Here is a 22,705-nt window from a genome sequence, read left to right as displayed (position 1 = left end):
ATAGCAGGAAGTAGGGGTGGAGCCAGCGATGGGAGCTGGGCATGGTCGAAGCTGGCAGTCCCGGGAGCTAGGGGTCCCTTGCCTGGGCCTAAAGTGAAGCCCACGATCGGGGGGCCGCTGCAGCTGTGGGTCCCCGTTGACCGGGCCGACGCCTCAGTCAGAGGCATCCTGCAGGAGCAGGAGCGGAGCCCGCGCAATCGCGGAGCCCCCCGCTGCCACTGCAGGTTCCCGCTGCTCGGGCCGGATGCCTAGGCCAGAGGCGTCTGGCCTAGGCAAGGGGCCGATCCTGCGATTGGAGGGTGATGGGGGTCAACACCTGAGGGCTCCCAGTATGTGAGAGGGGGCAAGCTGGGCTGAGGGACACTCCCCCCCGCCCCACACCCAGTGCACGAATTTCGTGCACCGGGCCCCTAGTATTAATATAATACAGTAGCTGAACAGATGGAAGGTGTCAATAAACATTTGCTAAATGAATTTTCTTCCCTAAGTGCTATCTCATCTCACCCTCAAAGAAAGCTTGTGGCCCTGGCCAGTGTGGCTCAGTTGATTGAGCATCATCCCATGTACCAAAAGGTTGCCAGTTCACTTCCTGGTCAGGGCACATGCACAGTTTGTGGGCTCAGTCCCTAGTAGGGGGTGTGCAGGAGCCAACTGGTCAATGTTTGACGAAATCATGGTGGAAAACTTCTCTAACCTGGTGGAGGAAAAAGTCACACAGGTTCAGGAGCACAGAGAACCCCAAGCAAGAAGATCCCAAACAGGCCCATGCCCCGACACATCTTAATTAAAATGCCAAAAATTAAAGACTGAGAGAATCTTTTTTTAAAAAAAATACACACATATATATTTTTTGCCCTGACCAGTTTTGCTCAGTGGCTAGAGAGTCGGACTATGGACTTAACAGTCCCAGGTTCGATTCCGGTCAAGGGCATGTACCTTGGTTGCGGGCACATCCCCAGTAGGGGGTGTGCAGGAGGCAGCTGATCGATGTTTCTCTCTCATGGATGTTTCTAACTCTCTATCCCTCTCCCTTCCTCTCTGTAAAAAATCAATAAAATATATTAAAAAGTATATATTTTTATTGGTTTCAGAGAGGAAGGGAGAGGGAGAGAGAGACAGAAACATCAATGATGAGAGAGAATCATTGATGGGCTGCCTCCTGCATGCCCCCCACGGGGGATTGAGCCCACAACTCGGGCATGTGCCCCTTGACCGGAATCAAACCTGGGACCCTTCAGTCCACAGGCTGACGCTCTATCTACTGAGTAAAACCAGCCGGGGCAAGACTGAGAGAATCTTATACGCAGCAAGAGGAAAGCAAACTGTTACCTACAAAAGAGCTCCCATAAGGCTGACACCTGACTTCTCATCAGAAAATCTATAGGCCAGAAGGGAATGGCGTGAAGTACTCAAGGTAATGGAAAGCAAGGATCTGAAACCAAGATCACTATATGCAGCAAGGCTATCATTCAAAATAGACGGTCAAATAAAGAGCTTCCCAGACAAAAGAAAAAAAAAAAAAAAGCCAGAGGAGTACATCACCACCAAGCCAGCAATAGGGCAGTGGTTCTCAACCTTCTGGCCGTTTAAATACAGTGCCTCATGTTGTGACCCAACCATAAAATTATTTTCGTTGCTACTTCATAACTGTAATGTTGCTACTGTTACGAATCATAATGTAAATATCTGATATGCAGAATGGTCTTAGGCGACTCCTGTGAAAGGGTCGTTCGACCGCCAAAGGGGTCGCGACCCACAGGTTGAGAACTGCTGCTATAAGGACTGCTGTATTGAGAAGGAGAAACAGAGAGAAACCTACACACAGAGAATTAAAATGGCAATAAATAAATACCTATCAATAACCCTAAATATAAATGGATTAAATGGTCTAATCAAAAGGGATAGGATAACTGAATGGATACAAAAATATGAGCCAACTATATACTGCTTATAAGAGTCCCATCTCAGAACAAAAGACATACACAGGATGAGAGTGAAGGAATGGAAAAAAGTTTTCCATGCAAATGGAAAGGATAAAAAAAAAGCGGGAGTAGCAATACTCATATCTGACAAAATAGACTTCAAAATGAAGGCTATCACAAAAGACAACCAAGATCACTACACAATACTAAAGGGATGGATCCACCAAGGGGATAGAACCCTGTTAAACATATACACACCCAATACAGGAGCACCTAAATATATTCCAAAAACTGCTAGAGGACTTTAACGGAGAGAATGACAACAATGCAGTCATAGCAGGGGACTTTAACACCTGCTGACTTCACTGGATCTTCCAGACAAAAACGTGACAAGGAAACAGTGACTCTAAAGGACACACTGGATCAGATGGATTTAGTTGACATTTATAGAACATTTCACCCCAAAGCAGCAGAATATACATTCTACTCCAGTGCACATGGATCATTCACAAAGATAGACCACATGTTAGGACACAAAACAAGTCTCTATAAGTTCAAGAAGCTAGAAATCATATCAAGCAACTTCTCAGATCACAGTGGAATGAAATTAGAAATCAAATACAGTAAAAACACCCCAAAACATTGAAACACATGGAGGCTAAATAGCATGTTATTAAACAAAGAATGGGTTACCAACGACATCAAGAAATAAATTTAAAAAAACCTTCCTGGAAACAAATGAAAATGAACACACAACAACCCAAAATCTCTGAGACACAGCAAAAGCAGTCCTGAGAGGGAAGTTCATAGCACTACAGGCATACCTCAAAAAAACAAGAAAAATCAGCAATAAACTATTTAACCCTTCAACTTAAAGAACTAGAAAGAGGACAACAAGAAAAGCCCGGAGTAAGTAGAGGGAAGGAAATAATAAAGATTAGCGCAGAAATAAATAACATAGAGACTAAAAACACAATACAAAAAAATCAATGAAACCAAGAGCTGGTTCTTTGAAAGGATAAAGAAAATTGATGAATGGTTTAGCCAGTGTTTTTTACTGTTGGTTGATAGTATCACATGAGGAGCAATGCCCCCTGGAGGCCAGAGTGATGACAACAGTGAAACCAGGAGAGAACCTCTGATGGCTGTTCTTTGGGAGAAAGGAGGTGGAATCTGAGATCAATTTCAGGTGTGCCCACCCTTCCAGGGCCCATCTGGGAAGTTGAGAATTTCCTGAGTGGCCTCCACTACCCTGGGAGGGCTAGGGGTTATTGGGGCAGTTTCCTTAGAGCCCATCACATTTCTGTAATCCCTGGGTTTCCCATTAGGCCTTGGGGCTGAAAGACATGGGTTTGAATCTTAGATCTGCCGTTTATTTGTCATGGGGAAACACATGACTCCTAAGGTCTGCAGGCGGTGTGTCTGAGAAGTGGGGGAGGGGAGGCCTCAGGAGGCTCCGGACAGTGACTAGGTTTGTTTACACCCTGTTGGTAAACTGGATGGTAGGATGTGAACTCAGCCGAAGCTGGCATTCTTTTTTATTTTTATTTTTAAAAAATATATTTTATTGATTTTTTTAAAGAGAAGAAGGGAGAGGGATAGAGTTAGAAATATCGATGAGAGAGAAACATCAACCAGCTGCCTCCTGCACGCCCCCCACTGGGGATGTGCCCGCAACCAAGGTACATGTCCCTGACCGGAATCGAACACGGGACCCTTGAGTCTGCAGGCTGATGCTCTGTCCACTGAGCCAAACCAGCTAGGGCACGAAGCTGGCATTCTTAATCATCAGCCCCAAGTCCGATGATCCCGAAGCCAGGCTTTCCTACCCCCGTGGTCGGCAAACTGCGGCTCACGAGCCACATGCGGCTCTTTGGCCCCTTGAGTGTGGCTCTTCCTAAGCCTTAGGAGTATCCTAATTAAGTTATTAACAATGTACCTACCTATATAGTTTAAGTTTAAAAAATTTGGCTCTCAAAAGAAATTTCAATCATTGTACTGTTGATATTTGGCTCTGTTGACTAATGAGTTTGCCGACCACTGCCCTACCCCATCAGTCACATGGGTTAGGAGGGGAAAAGCTGTGAGCTTTGGGGGAACTGGACCTGGCTTCACTGAACTGGGGCACATAATGGAGATGGGGGGGTCTCAGGATGCAGAGTTGAGTCCCCTCCCTTCTCGCTGCAGGGGTGCCCCGGACAGGGAGTGGCAGGCGGGGCGCCCTCACCTCATACAACATGAACAGGCCTATGGGCTTGGTGGGCTTGATCCTGATGCCAAGGTTGCCCTCAGTGTTGGGCGGCAGGATGTTGCCCTCGTCGTCGATGATCTGGAGCAAGAGGTGTATGAGTCCCCCTGCAGGGCTCCCAGCACTCCTGCCCACCCAAGCTCTGCCTGGCCTATGCGACACCAGTAGGGACCATGGGGAGGTCCCTGGCAGAAAACAGGACGAAACTGTCAAGTCTTTGAAATCAGCAAGTCACGGGTGTGTTTGTTTCCTGGTACGTGGACTTCGCATGTGTCTTCAAGCTACAGAACAGGGTCAGGACAAGCTAAAAGCCCCGGCGGGTGGACAGAGCTGCCGGCGCTGCTCCAGGTCCCGTGTGCCACGGCTGTGTGCGGCCTCGGCTGGTACAGTGAGCTTCACTGAGGCCTACTGTACTGAAACCTCCCAGGAAATCAGAGGGAAGTAGGAGGAGAGGAGGAAGGACACTGCGGGCAGGGGGCACGGCTGCTTCTGCCGCCTGGTGTCACACGGGGTCTGTTCCCAGCTGAGCCCTCAGTGCTCCGTGGCCCCGCCTTTAGCACCAAACCTGGATGTCGAAGGGTGGGATGGCTTTCCCCATGGAACCGGGCTTGACTGGTGATCCCCGGGGGGTGCCGCAAGTCAATCCCTGTGCACAAAAGGAAGAGAATACCAGTGGTCAAAGGGTGCAGGCGGATCACAGAGCAGCAAGAACCATACACAGCACACCTGCTCGCAGAGGTCATGGGACGCTGCTCATAGAGCCTGTGGGGAGCTGGAAGCTCTGCATCCTGGGCCACAGGGTCCCGTGGGGGGGGCCAAGAAAGGAGCAAAGGGCTGAGCTCGGGGCTGTGGGCGGGTTGTGGGTGGGGGAGTGCCCACTGCACGCCAGGCTTGTGTCCATTTGACCAACACTTACTCAAGACTGCAGCTGACAGGCTCCCTGCCCCATCTGCCCTCGGGGCTGCGCTGAAATCACTTAGGTTGCTACTCTGCCACCACTCCCACCCCATTGCCCTCCTGGTGACCTCTGGCTCCTTCCTGGTTCTTTGAAGCTACATCTGTCCTAGAGGGAAGCCTTCACAGTCAGGCAGATAAGTGGCCTCCATCAGAGGGGCCGGGCCAGCACCCCCTCTCAGAGCCTGCGGGGCAGGAAGCTGCACAGGCCACACCCATGAGCTCACCTGGCTCCTCAGGGCAACCAGCCAGACTCAGGCCCCAGGAGAAGGCCTGGGCGACCCTCCTTCGGTGGTACTTTCCCCCATTTCTGTTGTCGCCAACAGGGCATTGTACTGACTTTTGTGGGTGTTTCCCTCCATAGAAAACAAGCGTCTGAGCATGGAGACGGCCCCTTGGGCTCTGCACCCCTGACACCTGGCGCACGACCCCCCACATCAGTGAGGACAGGGGGCAGGCCCTGGGGGATGTGCAGGCTGGGCACAGCCCGGGGGGGCGAACACACCCCTTCCCCTCCCCTCGCCACCACCCGCAGGGTCGGCATTCTGTTCCCAGTTTGGACACTGGGAAGCCCAGCTTCTGGCGGGGCCCACCTATGCCTATGGGCTTGAAGCTGCCATGGGCGATGCTGAGAGGAACTGACACCTGAGCTCCTGGGAGTGGAAGGCCTCCCTCTCCAAGCTGCTGCTCACACTTCAGGACACGGAATCGCCACAGGTGAGCGAGCGGGTTGCAAGGGCTTTGGGAAATGAGGCTCCGGGCAGCGAGGAGGGAGTATTCTGTGGCTTCAAGCAAAGGGACTGGGGTTATGGGTGTAGCGTGTGCTTCTCTATTCAAAAGTGAACTGGCAGCCATGCAAGGTCAGGCCTCGAGCCCTCACATTTCTCAGGCCTGGAAGCAGACCACTTAACTGACTAAAATAAAACATTTTTTTAAAAAAAACAACAACACCCCGTCAGACAAATATGTGAATTAGGACCAAAAGAGCCTGCCCTACAGGTCCTGAGAGGGGGTGACTCTGTGAGCTGAGGGGATAGTGGGAGGCGGGGAGAGTGGCTGTGTCAGCATCAGAGGATTGAAGATGCCAGCACAGCAGACTCCACGGCCTGCCCACTGCGTGCTCAGTGACACCTTGGGGGTGACAGTGTGTGTGTGCGTGTGCACGCGCGCGTGTGCGTGTGCATGTGTGTACATGTGTGTGTGCATGTGTGTGTGTTTGTGTGTGTGAGATGCTTGTGCTCCCTCCTCCCCTCCTGCTCGTGCCCCACAATCAAACCTGTGTGCTGCCCTCATACACACCCAGAGGTGAGCTTCTGGGCCCAGCTCCTGCCTGGCCCTGTGGCTGCTGCTTAGGGAGGGAGGGTGAAGTGGGCAGGACTCCCAGGCGGGGCCTCCATGAGGCAGGAGGCGCCTCCATTGCCATCGCTCCTCCCGGCTCCCCTGATCCCAGGGACCCAGCCCCTGTCCTCAGACGCCTTTGGGAGGTTTTCTCCAATAGTCGTCAGCACACTGAGGTCTTGACAAGTCAACGACTGTGTGTGAATCCTCTCTCTGCAAACATTTGGGGCCAATCAGCCTGGAACTCCAGAGCCACCCCCTGCTGGCTGTGCGCACAGTGGGGCCTGTGCACACGCTCTGGCAGATTCAGCTCCTCTGCTGGGCTGCGTGGCCCAGAGGGGCCCGTCCACCTACCGTTTCCGACTGTCCGTAGAGCTGGTGGACTAGAAGGCCCGTTCGTTGTCTCCACTTCTCTTGCTCCTCCGGCAGCATGGCCTCCCCGCCAGTAGTGCAATGCTCCAGAGTGGGGAACCTGAGGCTTGGGGGAGACAAGGTGTCCACAGAGCTTCAGAGCAAACATCTGACCAACCCCCACCACACACACACACACCTCTCCTGTTACTCAGAGTCAGGAGTGGTGGACAGGGGGCTGGTTTCATTAGGGGTGTCTTCCTCACTCATCTGGAGCTTTCTCCAAAGTAGGTAAAATTAGCAGAGCCTCCACTGTTGTAATTAGCGATGCCCTGATTGAATTTTTACTGGGTTTGGACCAAGTTTATCATCTGAGGAATGTTGCAAAAAGTGGCTGTCATATGAGGTTTGAAATAAAGATAGAGGCAGACTCCAAGGGCATGCTGGGATGGAGGCTATGTGAATAAAAGCAAGTTGTATTTCAGAGTTAGCTTCATAGTGTAGTTGTTCAACTCCTTGAAATTTTAAATCCATGCCTAAAACTTATTAGGTCTTGTTTTTGAAGCAGCAATTTCCATTTTAGAATCTTTAAAATATACATAAGTTTAATCTCCAATATTTATAGGGAACTCATACAACTTAACAAAAGGAAGGTAAACAATCCAATCAAAAAATGGGCAAAGGACCTAAATAGACACTTTTCAAAAGAGACATCCAGAAAGCCAAGAGACATATGAAAACATGCTCAAAGTCACTAATCATCTGAGAGATGCAAATCAAAACAACAATGAGGTACCATCTCACACCTGTCAGACTGGCTATCATCAACAAATTAACAAATGGCAAGTGCTGGAGAGGATGCGGAGAAAAGGGAACACTCATGCACTGCTGGTGGGAATGCAGACTGGTGCAGCCACTATGGAAGACAGTATGGAGTTTCCTCAAAAAGTTAAAAATGGAACTCCCATTTGACCCAGTGATCCCACTTCTAGGAATATATCCCAAGAAACCAGAAACACCAATCAGAAAGGATATATGCATCCCAATGTTCATAGCAGCACAATTTACCATAGCGAAGATCTGGAAACAGCCTAAATGCCCCTCAGCAGATGAATGGATTAGAAAACTGTGGTACATCTACACGATGGAATACTATGCTGCTATAGAAAAGGAATTCTTACCATTTGCAATAGCATGGATGGAACTGGAGAGCATTATGCTAAGTGAAATAAGGCAGTCAATGAAAGAAAAATACCACATGATCTCACTCATTTATGTATAATAAAGACAATTATAAACTGATGAACAAAAATAGATACAGAGGCAGAGCAGCATGGAACAGACTGTCAAACTACAGCAGGAAGGCCGGGGATGGTTTGGGGGTGGGAGGGGGGATGGTAAGAGATCAACCGAAGGACTTGTATGCATGCATATAAGCATAACCAATGGACACAAGACAGTAGGGGGGGGGGAGGGAGGTAGGGGACTCCAGGAGAATGTCAGGGGGGGGGGGGGGTGGAAAGAAACATATGTAATACTCTCTATAATACTTTAAGCAATAAAAAATAAATAAATAAAATGTCCACAAGTTAAAAAAAATTTATACATAAGTGCCCATTAGATTCAAAGACAAGATTAGCTCAAAATTAATCTACAAACACAGGGAAATACAAAAATAAAACTATAGCAAAATGACACTACATCCATCAGATTGGTAAAAATTGAAGACTCTGACAAGAACAAATGAGGGAATCCTGCCTCCCTGCTAGTGGGCCCACAGGGCTATGGGATACTTTGGAAAATGGGTGGTAGGATGCAGTGCCACTGTGACTCAGCAATTTCTCCTAGAAAGACCCCCACACAAATGAGTGCTTATGTGCACAGGGTGAATGTGCAAGAACAGTGTCAGTCATCAGCAGCCCTCGAATGAAAATCACTCAAACGTCCATTAGTGGTAGAACGGATTGAAAAAAATGTGGACTTTTTATAAAGTGGGATGTTATACAGCAATAAAAGTTAGCTACAGCAATATGATGCAACATGGGCACATCTTAGAAATAGAATGTTGTAAAAAGAAGGCAGACATTATCTACACTAATAACAGAGAAAAATGGTAATTGGCGTACGACGCTACCTTTTTCATTGGCTAATCAGGGATATATGCAAATTAACTGCCAACTAATATTGGCAGTTAACTGCCAACAAGATGGCGGTTAATTTGCATATGTAGGCACAATGCAGGGAGGAGAAAGGGAAAGCAGGAAGAAGCCCCCTGCCACTGACAGTGATCGGAAACCCAGGGGGGAGCTAAGAGCTGGGGGGCAGGGCAAAGGCGGCCCTGGGGCCGCCTTTGCCCTGCCCCCCAGCCATGATCGGAGAATCAGGCGCCTTTGCCGCCCTGGCCAGTGATAGCAGGAAGTAGGGGTGGAGCCAGCGATGGGAGCTGGACACGGTCGAAGCTGGCAGTCCCGGGAGCTAGGGGTCCCTTGCCTGGGCCTAAAGTGGAGCCCATGATCGTGGGGCCGCTGCAGCTGTGGGTCCCCGCTGCCCGAGCCGGACGCCTCAGCCAGAGGCATCCTGCAGGGGCAGGGGCGGAGCCTGCAACCGCGGGGAGCTGGGGGTCCCCTGCCCAGGCCTGACACCTCTGCCGGAGGCCTCAGGCCTGGTCAAGGGGCCGATCCGGTGATTGGTGATCGGAGGGTGATGAGGGTCAACTCCTCTGGCCGAGGCATCAGGCCTGGGCGGGGGGCTGAGCCGGGGATTGGGGGGATATGATGGTCCCCTTACCCAGGCCTGAAGCCTGGGTCAGAGGCGTCAGGCTTGGGCGGGGGGTGGAGCAAGCGATCAGAGGGAGATGGGGGTCCCCTGCCCAGGCATGATTCCTGGGCCAGAGGCCTCAGGCCTGGGCGGGGGCCAGAGCCAGTGATCGGGGGGAGATGGGGGTCCCCTGTCCAAGCCTGGCACCTCTGGCGGAGGCATCAGGCCTGGGCAAGGGGCCGATCAGGCGATTGGAGGGTGATGGGGGTCTACGCCTCTGGCCGAGGCATCAGGCCTCGGCAAGGGGCAGAGCCAGCAATCGGAGGGGTCTGGGGGTCCCCTGCCCAGGCCTGATGCCTGGGCCAGAGGCATCAGGCCTGGGCTGGGGGCAGAACCAGTGATGGGGGGAAATGAGGGTCCCCTGCCCAGGCCTGACGCCTCTGTCAGAGGCGTCAGGCCTGGGCAGGGGCCGATCCTGCTATTGGAGGGTGATGGGGGTCAACGCCTGAGGGCTCCCAGTATGTGAGAGGGGGCAGGCTGGGCTGAGGGACACTCCCCCCCACACACACACACCCAGTGCACGAATTTCGTGCACCGGGCCCCTAGTAGAATAATATGATTCCAAAGCTCACAAGCAACTAAAAGAGACTAATATTCCTTAGGAGGGAAACTACAAGTGGTGGGGGGAGGGGGAGGACACACAAATGAGTGGACACCATAAAAATCAGGATAGTGAGTCCCTGTAGGGAGTTGGAGAGGTCTGAGTAGGTCACTGGGGGCTGGTGATGCTCTCTTATTGTGTCTTGAATGAGTGGTTACATATTAGTTTAATTTTCAACAATTTCTTAATCTACAAATTTATGTCTTATGTATTTTTCTGTATGTTTGTTATTTCACAATTAAAAAGTTTAAAAAAGAAAAAAATGATGGCCACAATGATGCAAGGCTCACTGTTTCATTTGGATCTGAGTCCTGCTTAATAAACTAATTAGACTGGCTGATAATTATCGCTACCAGCATTTCACACACACACACACACACACACACACACACCCGACACATTAGCTCTCACTGTCCTCAAAGAACCAGAGTTAAAACAGTCAGACTGTTACCATCCTTGTCTGGTGACTGAAAGAAACAGAGCCAGGGCAGAGGCTGACAATGTGGAGCACAGGCAGCTGGGAAGCAGAGGCCTGTTTGCTTCACCAGGAAGCTCCAGTTTCACACCCAAGAAATGGCAGCACAGTCCCCCCAAGGGGATTAACACCCTTCCTCCCCCCTCTGGGTTGGGATTGTGTGTGAGAGGGGGATGGGGGAGGTCAGGGACTGCCCAGTAAAGTCAAAATGGCGCAGGGGGAGGTGTGGGACCACAGAGGCTGTCAGTCTAACCTGGGAAAGATCGTTGGCTGGGGGTGGGCCCAGTGCATGCCGCTGGAATCTTGGGAAGTTAGTGGGTTGTTTTGAAAAAGCTCCTGGTTGAGACCCGGGGGGTAATGCTGGCTGTCTCTCTTGCCTGGGACCCCAGTGGCCCAATTTGTTCCTGTCCCCTCCCGCCCAGGAGCAGAGGACCATGCAGGTCTGGAGGCCACCTGGGCCAGGGGAGACATCCAGGCCAAAGGATCATGAAGCAGAAACTCCGGGCATTGGCCTTTGCCTTGGCCTTTTGAAGAGGAGACTGGACTTTTTCCAGGGCAGGGCCCAGGGAGATGGGGCATTGGGAAGCCGGGAGGAGAACTCTGTTGATGTTACCTAACAAATAAACCACATCGCCACATCGCAGTCTCCTGGGCGTGGATCCTTGGGATTCTTTCCTCCCAACACCATGGAAGAGCCTGTTCCCCACCAACAAGACCACAGTGAAATAGACTCCTTAAAATCCTACCCAAAGATTGTGATTACAACAAGCTATGTCTACATACCTGCCAAAATTCTGCTGCAGAATCATTCGATATACAGAGGGCGCAGCAATGCATTGGGTGATGGGGTATTTAAAGAGTGTCTACAAAGCGAGCAGAGAAAAATTTTATTTTTATGGTTAAGATGAGAAACACTGGCCAATTATTCCATTCTTTTGTTGTTGGTGGTGGTAACTCTATTTTTTCAATTATTACCATTTTAATTCTGATTTCCCTTCTAGGAGAGCACATTTATTCAGGATGTGCTCATGACAATAATAGCAACTGTTATCAGTTCCTGCATGTTTTCAGGTGCAGGCCTCAGGGCTAGCACTTTACACACTTTGCCTGTATCATCTCATTATTCCCAACAATTTTATGAGGTAGTAATTATTAAAACACCCATCTTACAGGTGAGGAGACTGAGCTCAGAGAGGTAAGGTTACCCCTAACAATGTTAAAGGTCTGAAAAGGAGCTAGAACCATCCTATTCCAAGGGCTCTGGTTTTAAACACTTCAATAAATTCACACGCACACACCAGCTACCTGGCCCTGGAGAAGCCAGGAGACCTGAGATTGTTCTGGTTGCTTTCATTTCTCAAAATGTGTATTCTGGGAGACTCACCCACTGACTCAGCACCTCGCATTTGAGACCCCCAGAGCCCAGGTTCTATCACTCTAATGGGCTTCTTTGTTACAAACTCTCTTCTCAGCAGGGGCCAGCTTTTTAGCCTGAAACATGGGTTTCTCCAGGAGTTTGTTGACACTGAGAGATTAGTCCTCTTACCTCTACAATGACCTTAGGGTCAAACTGGGGCAGATGGTGGATGAAGACTGTAGACCCTGCTGTCCATGGTTCAAAAACGGCCCCCATGACAGCCAATATCCAGCCTGGATCTGACAGGCACCAGAAGACATCAGAGGCCTTCAGCTGCAGTAATTTCCTGCTGACTCCAAAATACAGTGGCCTCAGCTTTGTAACCACAGTTGCATTCCCAGTCAAGGCACATGCCCGGGTTGTGGGCACGATCTCTAATCATTGATGTTTCTATCTCTTTTTCCTCTCCCTTTCTCTCTGAAACCAATTAAATATAATTTTAAAAAGTGCAAGTTTGAGTCCTGCACAGTCATTCATTAAAAAAATAATAAAAAGTAATAATAACCAATGGGGGAAAAATATCCTCAGGTGAGGATTAACAAAAAATAAAATAACAGAAACAGCTGGTAGATGGATAATTGAATCCAGTGGCTACTCAGCTAGGTCTGAAGCATTTCTCCACCCTACTCTTCCTGCTTCTGAGGGACCTCTGTGTGCATAACTCCTTGAGAAAAACTCAACTCTCCCATGAGGGGCTGTGGCTTTGAAGAGCTCATCTATTAGTAGGGAGGGGCCTGGAGAGCCATTCACACTCCCTGTTCCATCTCTCTGAGGGCTGTGGCACACCCACAGGAAATTACACGCTAGGGACCTCTGTTCTGAGCTTCAGACCCAACTGCCCACTGAGCATCTCTTCTGGGATGCCTCTCGGGCATCTCAAACCCAGAGCATCCTAATCTCTCCTGCCTCCTGGGACTAATTCTTCTCCAGTGCTCTCTGTGTTTCAGTGAATGTCATTACTGTGCAAACTCAAAACCTGGGAGTCCACCTTGATTCTCCAGCCCCTCCTCCCTCCCACATCTAGGCAGCACACCTTCCCATTCCAGCTCTGAAATTCTCAGACTTCTTAACTTTCTCATGTCCCCAGCACCTTGTGCAAGCCACCACCATCTTGCACCTAAAGTATCCTAAGACCCTCTAACAGGTCTTTCTAAATCTATTCTTTTTCTCCAAACCAATCTCTACCCTGCAGCCACAGTGATCTTTTCAAAATACAAATTGGATTAGTTCTCTCCCTGGTTAACAACCTTTCAATACCGCCCACTGTTTTCCCAATAAGCTCAATCTCTACACCAAAGTCCCCACCACCCTGTGTGCTCTGACCCCACTCATTCTCTCAGCTCCTCCCATCTGTGCCTCCCTGACACCCTGAGCAGCAGCTGCTCTCAAATCTCTGTAGTTCTATGAGTGCTACTTGTTATATTGTTGTGCGTTTGCTTGTGTTGTTCTGACTACACAGAACGCCCCCTTCTCTCCACCCCATGCCTTCAGGATTTTTTTTGGTTTAGTGTTATTGTCAGCACAGATACCCAGTGTCCACAAGACACCTTCTCTGCCCTCTGGTCTGGTTAATAAGGTACAAATTATATAGAACTAGGTGGAGAGGAAGAAGTAGAAGGGAGAAGATTGGTTTAATATTGATTAAATGATTAACCCAAAGCTATGTCTTCAGCCTCTACAATTATTTATTTTAGGTTAAAGGCAGTGGCCTGGTTCCAGGTATTACTTCCCCTAAATGGCTCATGATTGGGAAACTCCACCTATGCATCTGTTCACTTCACATAGCTAGAACTTTCTGTCCTGCTCCCAGAAAACCTGGATGGAACCAGTGACAAAGACACATGGCTTGTCATTTGTGGAGCTTGCAGAATGCCTGCTGCCTCCACCCAAGTTCCCTCCACACCTGTGAAGGTGCTCAGGCAGGACCCCCTTGTCACTGGGAGGCTTCTGTCAACACACACTTAGAAGTCCAGACCTTCGCCTCGGAGACCCTCAGTGGTCTGAACCAAAGAGAGCAGAAGGGAGAAGCAGGATGGACTCAGTTCTACTTAGAGCACCCTTTCCCAACACACACACACACACACACACACACACACACACACACACACACACACACACCTTGACCCAGACTGTGACCCAGCCTCTAAGTTGCTGCCCTCTTTCCTACCTTGAAGGGAAGGAGTGTCGCAAGGAAAGTCCATGGCTGTGTTTTGCCATCTTGGGGAAGCCGGTGGTGCCACTGGTAAAGAAGATGACCATTGGGTCCGTGGTCTTTGACTTAATACAGGTGTGATCTGGGGATGCTGATCTACAAAGGGATGGAACAGAAAAGGAGAGAAGTCAGGTCTCCAGGCTCCACCCTCAGGGTCAGCAAACGACACAACATGAGGCTCAAAGTCAGAAACCTGGTTTGCTTGTATAGATTTTAGAGAGAGGAAGGGAGAGAGGGAGAAGGAGAGAGAGAGAGAGAGAGAGAGAGAGAGAGAGAGAGAGAGAGAGAGAGAGAGAGAGAGAGAGAAACATGGATATTCTGTTCCACTTATTTATGCTTTCATTGGTGGATTCTTGTATGTGCCCTGATGGGATCAAACCCACAACCTTGGCACTCTAACCAACTGAGTACCTGGCCAGGGCAGAAACTGGGGTTTTGCAACACTGGAGGAAGAACTGGTCTCCAGGTCTGAAGCATCAAACAGAGTTTATGGGTGACTTGGGTAAGAGGACTGACATTTCTTCTTTTTAAAAATGGGGAAAACACAGCCCATTTTTTAAATGAAGAAATGTCAGTCCTTTTACCCAAGCAATCCTAGGAGGTTACTATGCCCAACTTGTCATGCTCTCTTTGTGGATGAGGAAACTGAGGCTCTGAGAGGTTAGGTAACTTGCCTGAAGACACACAGCCAACAATTGGCAGAGCCAGGGTTCAAACCTGGTGTGATGCTTACTCACACTGCTAAGCTTCTTTTCACACAAACTAAGTTTACAGGAATTTCACTCCATAACCTTGGTGATAAGAGGCAGGGTGGGCGGGGGAAGAGGAGTGGAGAAAGCAAGGGAGAGTGAAAGAAGATAGAATCAGTGGGCCTTGATTCCTGGGAGCTTCTACACAGTCTCCAGGGCCTGCGATGATTGGGTTTGTGAGGTTCCTCTGTTGTTCAAAGAAACTGAAGATCGCCCAAATGCTGGAGGGAACACTGGCTCTTGCTGAGAAATGACTCTGGGCAATTTAAAGGATTTTTCAACAGTATTATTTTTTAAAATATGCTTTATTGATTTCTGAGAGGAAGGAAGAGTTAGAGAGAGGTAGAAACATCAATGATGAGAGAGAATCATTGATTGGCAGCCTCCCACATGCCCCCCCACCCCAACTTGGTTGGAGCCTGCAACCTGAGCATGTGGCCTGACTAGGAATGGAACCTCGACCTCCTGGTTTATAGGTCAACGCTCAGCCACTGAGCCATGTGGGCCAGGCAACAGTATTATTTATTTAAGTTTGTTTTTTGAACTCTCTGACTTTATTTGTTTATTCAAATTATAAAAGGAAGTTTATCTAGAAAGCCACAGAGGTAGTATAGAAGTGAGCCAGCTGGGCTGCATTGGCTCAGGACACAAGTTCCGGGCAGAAGAAAGGCCCTTGGTTTTGAGGAGAAAGAAAGGCAGAGGTAGCGCCAGGGGAAGGTGAGGGCCTGCTCCCTGGAGGGAGAGCCCAACTCCAAACCCTAGAGTCCAACACAGGTGTGACGTCAGTGGAGTATTTGCCTTTTGGGGTTGAATAACATTTTACTTTAAAAACAGAAGGGTTACTTCAAGAAAACAAACCCAGTGCAACTTATCTATACTAATAATAGAGGAATATGCAAATTGTCCAGGATGCCATCACTTTAACAGTAACAACCAAACAGCAGGCTGCATGGGACGACAAGGCCAGCAGTGGGGTTAGTGAGGGACGACCAAACGACTGAACAACAGGCTATGTGGATGACCATGTTGGCAGCGGGGTATTTGGGGGGACCAAGCTTCCAGGGGAGGCAGTGAGGGGCAACCAGGCCGGCAGCGGGAGGCAGTTGAGAATGACCAGGCCGACAGGGGTGTGGTCAGTTGGGGCAACCAGGCTGTCAGAGAGGGGCAGTTGGGGGTGAGCAGGCCAGCATGGGGGCCAGTAATGGGCGACCAAGCAGGCAGGGGGACAGTTAGGGGCAACTAGGCCGTGTGCGGGGGGGAGTTGGGGGTGACCAGGCCAGCAGAGAGGGACATTTGGGGTGACCAGGCCAGCATGGGGGGCAGTAAGGTGTGACCAGGTCGGAGGGAGGGGGCAGTTAGGGGCCACCAGACTGGCAGGGTGGTCAGTTGGGGGTGACCAGGTCATCAGGGGGGCAGTTAGGGGCGACCAGGCCGCAGGAGTTGGGAGGGGGGCAGTTGGGGGCAATCAGGCTGGCAGGCAGAGGTGGTTAGGGGTTATTAGGCTGGCAGAGGGGGCAATTGGGGGCAATCAGGGAGGCCGGCAGGTAAGCAGTTAGGAGCCAGCGGTCCCGGATTACGAGGGATGTCCAACTGCCGGTTTAGGCCTGATCTCAGTCGGACATTCCCCTGAGGGGTCCCAGATTTAAGAGGATGCAGGCTGAGCTGAGGGGACCATGAGAGAAGCATAGAAGCGCAATGTCCTGATATTACAGATGAAGCAACCTTGGCTAAGAGAGGGGCAGGCAGGAGCCCAGGGGCACACAGCAGGTCAGGGACACAGCTGGGAGGAGGTTTCTGGAGCCAGGCCTGGTGAGCTTCCTCCCACCAGCTGTCTGTCTACAGAGCTTGGGTGCGGAGGGCCTTCTCCCACCATTCCTCAGAGAGCACCTCCGTCAGACCCGAAACTCACTGAATCAGAGATCGGAAGTCCAGCCACCCCTCACGGCTGTGGTCAGACACCAGGAGCTTGGTTTTCAGAGCGGGACACTCAGAAGCCACAGAGTCCACCTCCGGGGCAAGGGCATCTGTGGTCACGATGCTCTGGGCATTGGACTGCTTTAGCCGGTAGAGAATGTCCTTGGCCTTCATCTGGGTTGTCCCTGGCATGAAGATAATCCCTGGGGATGAGAAAGAAATTATCTGTTTCGTTTCCTCTTTCACAACCATGGGCTTCAGGCCTGGCTTATCTGCATAGAAATCCCCTAACCTCTTGGTATGCAAAGACCCACAGTATCGCCCTGATTGGTTTGGCTCAGTGTAGAGAGTGTCGGCCTGTGGACTGAAGGGCTCCAGGTTCGATTCTGGTCAAGGGCATGTACCTTAGTTTCGGGCACATCCCCAGTAGGGGGTCTGCAGGAGGCAGCTGATCAATGTTTCTAACTCTCTACCCCCATCCCTTCCTCTCTGTAAAAAAATCAATAAAATATATTTTTAAAAAAGACCTGCAGTATCGGCACCACCAAGCCACACCCCAAAACTACTGAATCAGAACCTGCATTTTTAAAATTTTTTATTTAAAATACATTTTTATTGATTTCAGATAGGAAGGGAGAGGGAGAGAGATAGAAACATCAGTAATGAGAGAGAATCATTGATCGGCTGCCTGCTGCACACCCCCACACTGGGGATCGAGTCTACAACCCCGGGCACATGCCCCAACTGGGAATTGAACCATGACCTCCTGGTTCATAGGTCAATACACAACCACTGAGGCAAGGCAGCAGGGCATAACCTGCATTTTAACAGGACCTCCAAGTGATTCCCACGCACATTAAAACTTGAAACGCTTGCCCTAAACCTTTCTACTCTAGATGGGTGCAGCCAGTAGACAGGTGGGTCCTACTTTGCAAGAGTTTACATGGGACCTGGGAGCACAGATGCAAGGAGGACAGAGTCTCTGATATCAGGAAGAGCTGCATCCCAGCCCCCACCTTTCTGCTCCCACCCCCTTCTCTCATCCCTGTGTCATTGGGAATCCCTTCTTTCCTTCATCCCTCACATCCAAATTAACCACATTGTCCCTTGTACCTTCCTACCTTCCCTCGCATCTGCTGTCACCAACAATTATTTCAAATATTTGTGTGCACCTATTGGATTCTAATCTCGCCACCAGACGCCTTGCCTTAAACTTCTGTGTTATTACCTGTGTAAGTTCCCCAGATCATCGACGTTCCCCCAGCATTTCCTGTTGTTAGGACTAGAAGGTAATACAACCCTTGACAGCCATTTGGAAGCTTCCCGCCAGAAGAGAACCAAGACCAGGAAAAGCTTGCTGGACACCAGGAATCAGACCATGTAAGGAACTGGAACTGTCCTGAAGACCCCTGATCCCACACCTGCATTCCATCCCCATTCCAAGCCCACCAGCTCAGCCCCCAAACCCACTGACAACAAGAGATTCCCACCCGTGACTGCACATCAGGATGAAACTGCAGCTCCTGGGTGCCCACCAGCCCCTTGGCTCAGTGCTGTGCAGCCCTTCCCTTTGGATATCCCACCCCCACCCTCCTTTCCTTAAATAAACCCAGTTTTCTTTAATCACTTCTGAGATGGCCATTTAGCCTGCCTGCCCACCACGTTCACCTTCACTTCTCTTCACTAACACCTGTGTCCTCTCTCCAGGAAAACAGCACGCTCCCCATTCTGGCACTGAAGGCGCTGCCCACGCTCCACCTTTCTCTCCCACACCTCTATTCTCTATTTCAAAATGGCCATTCACATGGGCAACTCCTGACTCTAAGCCTTTGCATGTGCTAAGCCCGTTCTTGGAATTCCCTTTCTCTGCTTCTACTCCTCTTTAGCTACGCTTTTCCCAGAGGGCTCAGCTCACGTCTTGGGTTTCTCATGGGCCATCTCTTAGCTCTACAGGTGACACGACTTCTTTATGCTCCCTCTGCTGTTGCTATTAACGTTTGATTCCACAGGAACTAGATGGATTAATCCACTATTTTATGAGGAAAAAAGAGAGGGAATATATAAGCAAGAGCATGAACAGACTGTTGTGTAAACATGTGATTTAACTGAAGTGATTAAAAAAAATCCATGAGTCCCATTCTGATTCTAAATTAGATAGATAGATAGATAGATAGATAGATAGATAGATAGATAGATAGATAAGCAATTAAAAGGGAAAGGGAACTATCTCCAGAAGAATGCTAACTAATGAATGTAGAGGGGTGATATAAACAGAAAATCCTCATATAAAACCACCACAATAATATTCAACTCAGTCAAGAATCATCAGGGGATACTCAAACCACGGGGTGAAAGACAGTGGGGGAGGAGGATAGACACTAGTCTCATACATGTTACCCCACAGACTTCTTACTAGTCAGGAAGAGAAAAGGTGCCCTGACAAAGTTGAATACCACCCTTCCAATGAGATAAACAGTATCACTGATGGAAGAGAAAACAACTGCAGAGACCCCTCAGGCGATGCACCGACAAAGACACAACACAGTCCTCACAGCGTGCCTGCTAAGATGTTTTAAGATGGATATAATCATGAAGCAAGAGTGTGAAATACCAATTTGTGTGCACCTCCTGCAAAGCAACTGGCTTAGACACTTCAAAATGTCATTGCCGTGCAGAAAAGGCTAGAGAGCCCTTCTAGATTAAAGGAGACTGAGAGGACATGACAACTAAATGCAATGCATGATCCTCAATTGGATTTTGTACTCAAAGAAAGAAATGGCTGTCAGGGACATGGTTAAGGCAATTGGGGAATGTTGACTATGGATAGCTATCAGGTAACACATATTGTACCAATGTCAGACTTCTTGTTTGATAAGCCTGCTCTGGTGATGGTGAAGGAAATGTCTGTGACCCAGGGTTTATGGATATTTACATGGTATTTATGGGTGTCACAATGTCTGCAACTGATTCTTTACTAACTCAGTGGGGGCTCCAATAAAAGGTTAACAGTTGATGAGTTTCAAAAAAGGAATAATGTCTGAGACTGTGCAAGAGAAAGTGTGTGTGTGTGTGTGTGTGTGTGTGTGTGTGTGTGTGTGTGTGTGACATTGCGTTTGAGCATATGTGAGGGTGAGGGAGAGAGTGAGGGATAAAAGGTAAAATATGTGAGGGAGTCTGAGAAAGACAACAACTGTGAAGAAGAAAGAATGTAGGGAAGAGGGAGCACCTAGTGTTCCAAGACCAGTTGGCTCCAGGACATCCCTAAGGTGTCTACGGGTCTCTGAGTCACTGACCTGTTCGGATGCAGCCCACGGCCACCAGCCACCACTCAGGCACTCGAGGCAGAATCAAGGTGAGACGGTCTCCCTGCTGCAGGCCACAGGTCTGCGTGAAGACGTTGGCTGCGCGGCAGGTGAAGTCTGTCAGCTCTCTGAAACTCCACTTCACTTCGTCTCCTTGGCTGTTCACCCACCACAGGGCTGGGTTAGGGCCCCTCTTGCCTTCCTGGTCAAGATCACACACCATGTGTTACTTCCTGCTTCAGAGGAAAAAGGCACTTATTTCCCCAATTCACTGTCACAGTCACATTCCAGTGTGAGCATAGCTCAGGAACCGAGACCCCTTTTTATATTATTTATTATTATTATTTCTTTTAATCCTCACTCGAGGATATTTTCCCATTGATTTTTAGAGAGAGTGGAAGAGGGAGGGAAAGACCGAGAAAAATATCAATGTGAGAGAAACACATCGATTGGTTGCCTCCTGTATGGGCCCTGACCAGTGCCCGGGACAGGGAAGAAGAGCCTACAATCGAGGCATGTGTCTTTGACTGGACTAGAACCTGGGACCCTTTGGTCCATAGGCCGACACTCTATGCACTGAGCCAAACCAGCTAGGGCCTGAGACCTCATTTTAAATCATTTAAAGAGCCAAGAAAAGTTGGGGTGTGGTCTAGCCAACTTCTTCTGGTCTACTGTAGCCACCTCCTCTCAAGTCATATAAAACCATGAATAGTTTCATGTCTCCAATTGAAGACTTAAAGCTCCATCCCCACGTGTCTTAGTTCCATGTAGACAGTGCGTTCCTCTTTGTGCCCCAGCATTCTCATCTAGGAAGTGGGGGCAATATTACCTAGAAGGTCGTAAAGTCTAAATGAGTTATTTAATGAGCAAAGTATACATAACAGTAGGTGCTCAATAAATATGACTATTATCATAATTGCTACACAATAGAAGTGGCTTATTTAGGCTCTGAATATTTTGTGGAATTAACTTTTAAAATTAAGTGACATCTAAAGGTGAAATTCATAAGAAGCAGACTGGGAAGGTCCAGACCCCTATTTCTTTAGGGAAACATCAAGGAAACAGACTCAAATGGCTTTGTCGAGGCTCTTAAAACAGTCAAGGATCTGCAGCAACCAACAAATGCCCAAACAGCTAAAGCCACACTCAGAACGGCAGGGCATGTGACATTTGTGCTCATTTTTAAAAATATATATATTTTATTGATTTTTTACAGAGAGGAAGGGAGAGGGATAGAGGGTTAGGAACAGCAATGAGAGAGAAATATTGATCAGCTGCTCCTGCACGCCCCCTACTGGGGATGTGCTCACTTTTTCACCCCCCCTTCTCTGATGTGGTGCCCCAGGGTTGGGAGGACGTGTTGCCAGGTTCCAAGCCCCTTTTTGGGACAGAAGGAAAAGAGTGAAATTTATTTGCAATATTCAGTGAGAGTGAGATGTGGCTGGAAAGGAATTTACTTATTTATTTATTCATTTATTTATAAATTCCCTAATAAAAACTAATGTTGAGTATCTTTTTGTATGCTTGTTTGCTGTCAGTGTGACTCTAAAGTGAGATGTCTGTTCAGAATCTCTTGCCAATTTTCTAAGTGGGTTGTTTCTTTTTTATTGTTGAGTTTGAGTCCTTTGTATATTTTGGATATAAGTCTTTTTTTTCCTTTTCTTTATATATCTTTATAATTATTATCATTACTAGAGGCCCAGTGCATGAAAATTCATTCACTGGCGGGGTGTCCTTCAGCCCGTCCTTCCCCCTCTCACAGTCTGGGAGCCCTCAGGAGCGGGAGGCGACCCAGCGATCAGGGGAAGGCAACACCTTATCAAACCTCTGCTGCTGCCACTGCTGGCAGCACAAGCCTAGGCTGGCTCTGGTTACCTGAGCCTCGGGCGGCCCTGAGTGGCTGGGCAGCCACCATCTGAGGCTTGCCTGTGCCTCAAGCTGGCCCTGGGTGGCTGGGGGGCTGAGGGGACAGGGGGACTCCAGAGGCAGGCCTGGCCTTGCCACACTCCTGCTGCCCCGGCAGGCCTGAGGGGACTGGGGCCACCATCTTGTGGCTGTGGGCGTTGCCATCTTTGAAGGTGTGGCAGTCAATTAGCATATTCCCTCCTTATTGGCTGTGGGCGCCACCATCTTTGTGACTGTATGAGGGTCAATTAGCATATTCCCTCTTTATTAGATAAGATTATTCAAATTTATCTAGGAATATGGTTTTTATAAGCAATTGAAGTTAAGTTATTAGATTAAAATAGTTTTCTATAACTTTAAGCCGTTATATGTAATATACACAATTCACAGAATATACATAGAAGGAAATGAGAAGAGAATCAAAACATATCACTCCAAAAAAAATCTACAAAACACAAAAGAAAGCTGCAAAAGAGGAAATGAGGAACAAAAATAAAAGC

The 22,705-nt window shown here is 49.0% G+C and overlaps 1 protein-coding gene across 7 annotated transcripts in view; it reads right to left on the bottom strand.

The window, feature by feature from the left end:
• Positions 1-22,705, bottom strand: part of LOC132232794 (acyl-coenzyme A synthetase ACSM1, mitochondrial-like) — a 187,990-nt gene that overhangs the window by 20,322 nt on the left and 144,963 nt on the right. For 5 of the 7 annotated variants that reach the window (XM_059692396.1, XM_059692399.1, XM_059692398.1 and 2 more), the window contains exons 3-10: positions 20,292-20,502; positions 16,994-17,201; positions 14,291-14,431; positions 12,253-12,412; positions 11,490-11,569; positions 6,817-6,940; positions 4,736-4,816; positions 4,150-4,251 (exon numbers count right to left, since the gene is read on the bottom strand). In XM_059692396.1, the coding sequence (XP_059548379.1) occupies positions 4,150-4,251; positions 4,736-4,816; positions 6,817-6,940; positions 11,490-11,569; positions 12,253-12,412; positions 14,291-14,431; positions 16,994-17,201; positions 20,292-20,502 (1,107 nt within the window). The remainder of the gene's footprint in view (positions 1-4,149; positions 4,252-4,735; positions 4,817-6,816; positions 6,941-11,489; positions 11,570-12,252; positions 12,413-14,290; positions 14,432-16,993; positions 17,202-20,291; positions 20,503-22,705) is intronic. The other 2 variants (XM_059692400.1, XM_059692401.1) reach the window with 2 other exon arrangements.

This window comes from Myotis daubentonii, chromosome 4 (genome assembly GCF_963259705.1).
Source record: "Myotis daubentonii chromosome 4, mMyoDau2.1, whole genome shotgun sequence".
Taxonomy (NCBI): domain Eukaryota; kingdom Metazoa; phylum Chordata; class Mammalia; order Chiroptera; family Vespertilionidae; genus Myotis; species Myotis daubentonii.
Note: the sequence above shows the minus strand (reverse complement) of the source record. Positions and strands in the feature narration are given on the sequence as shown.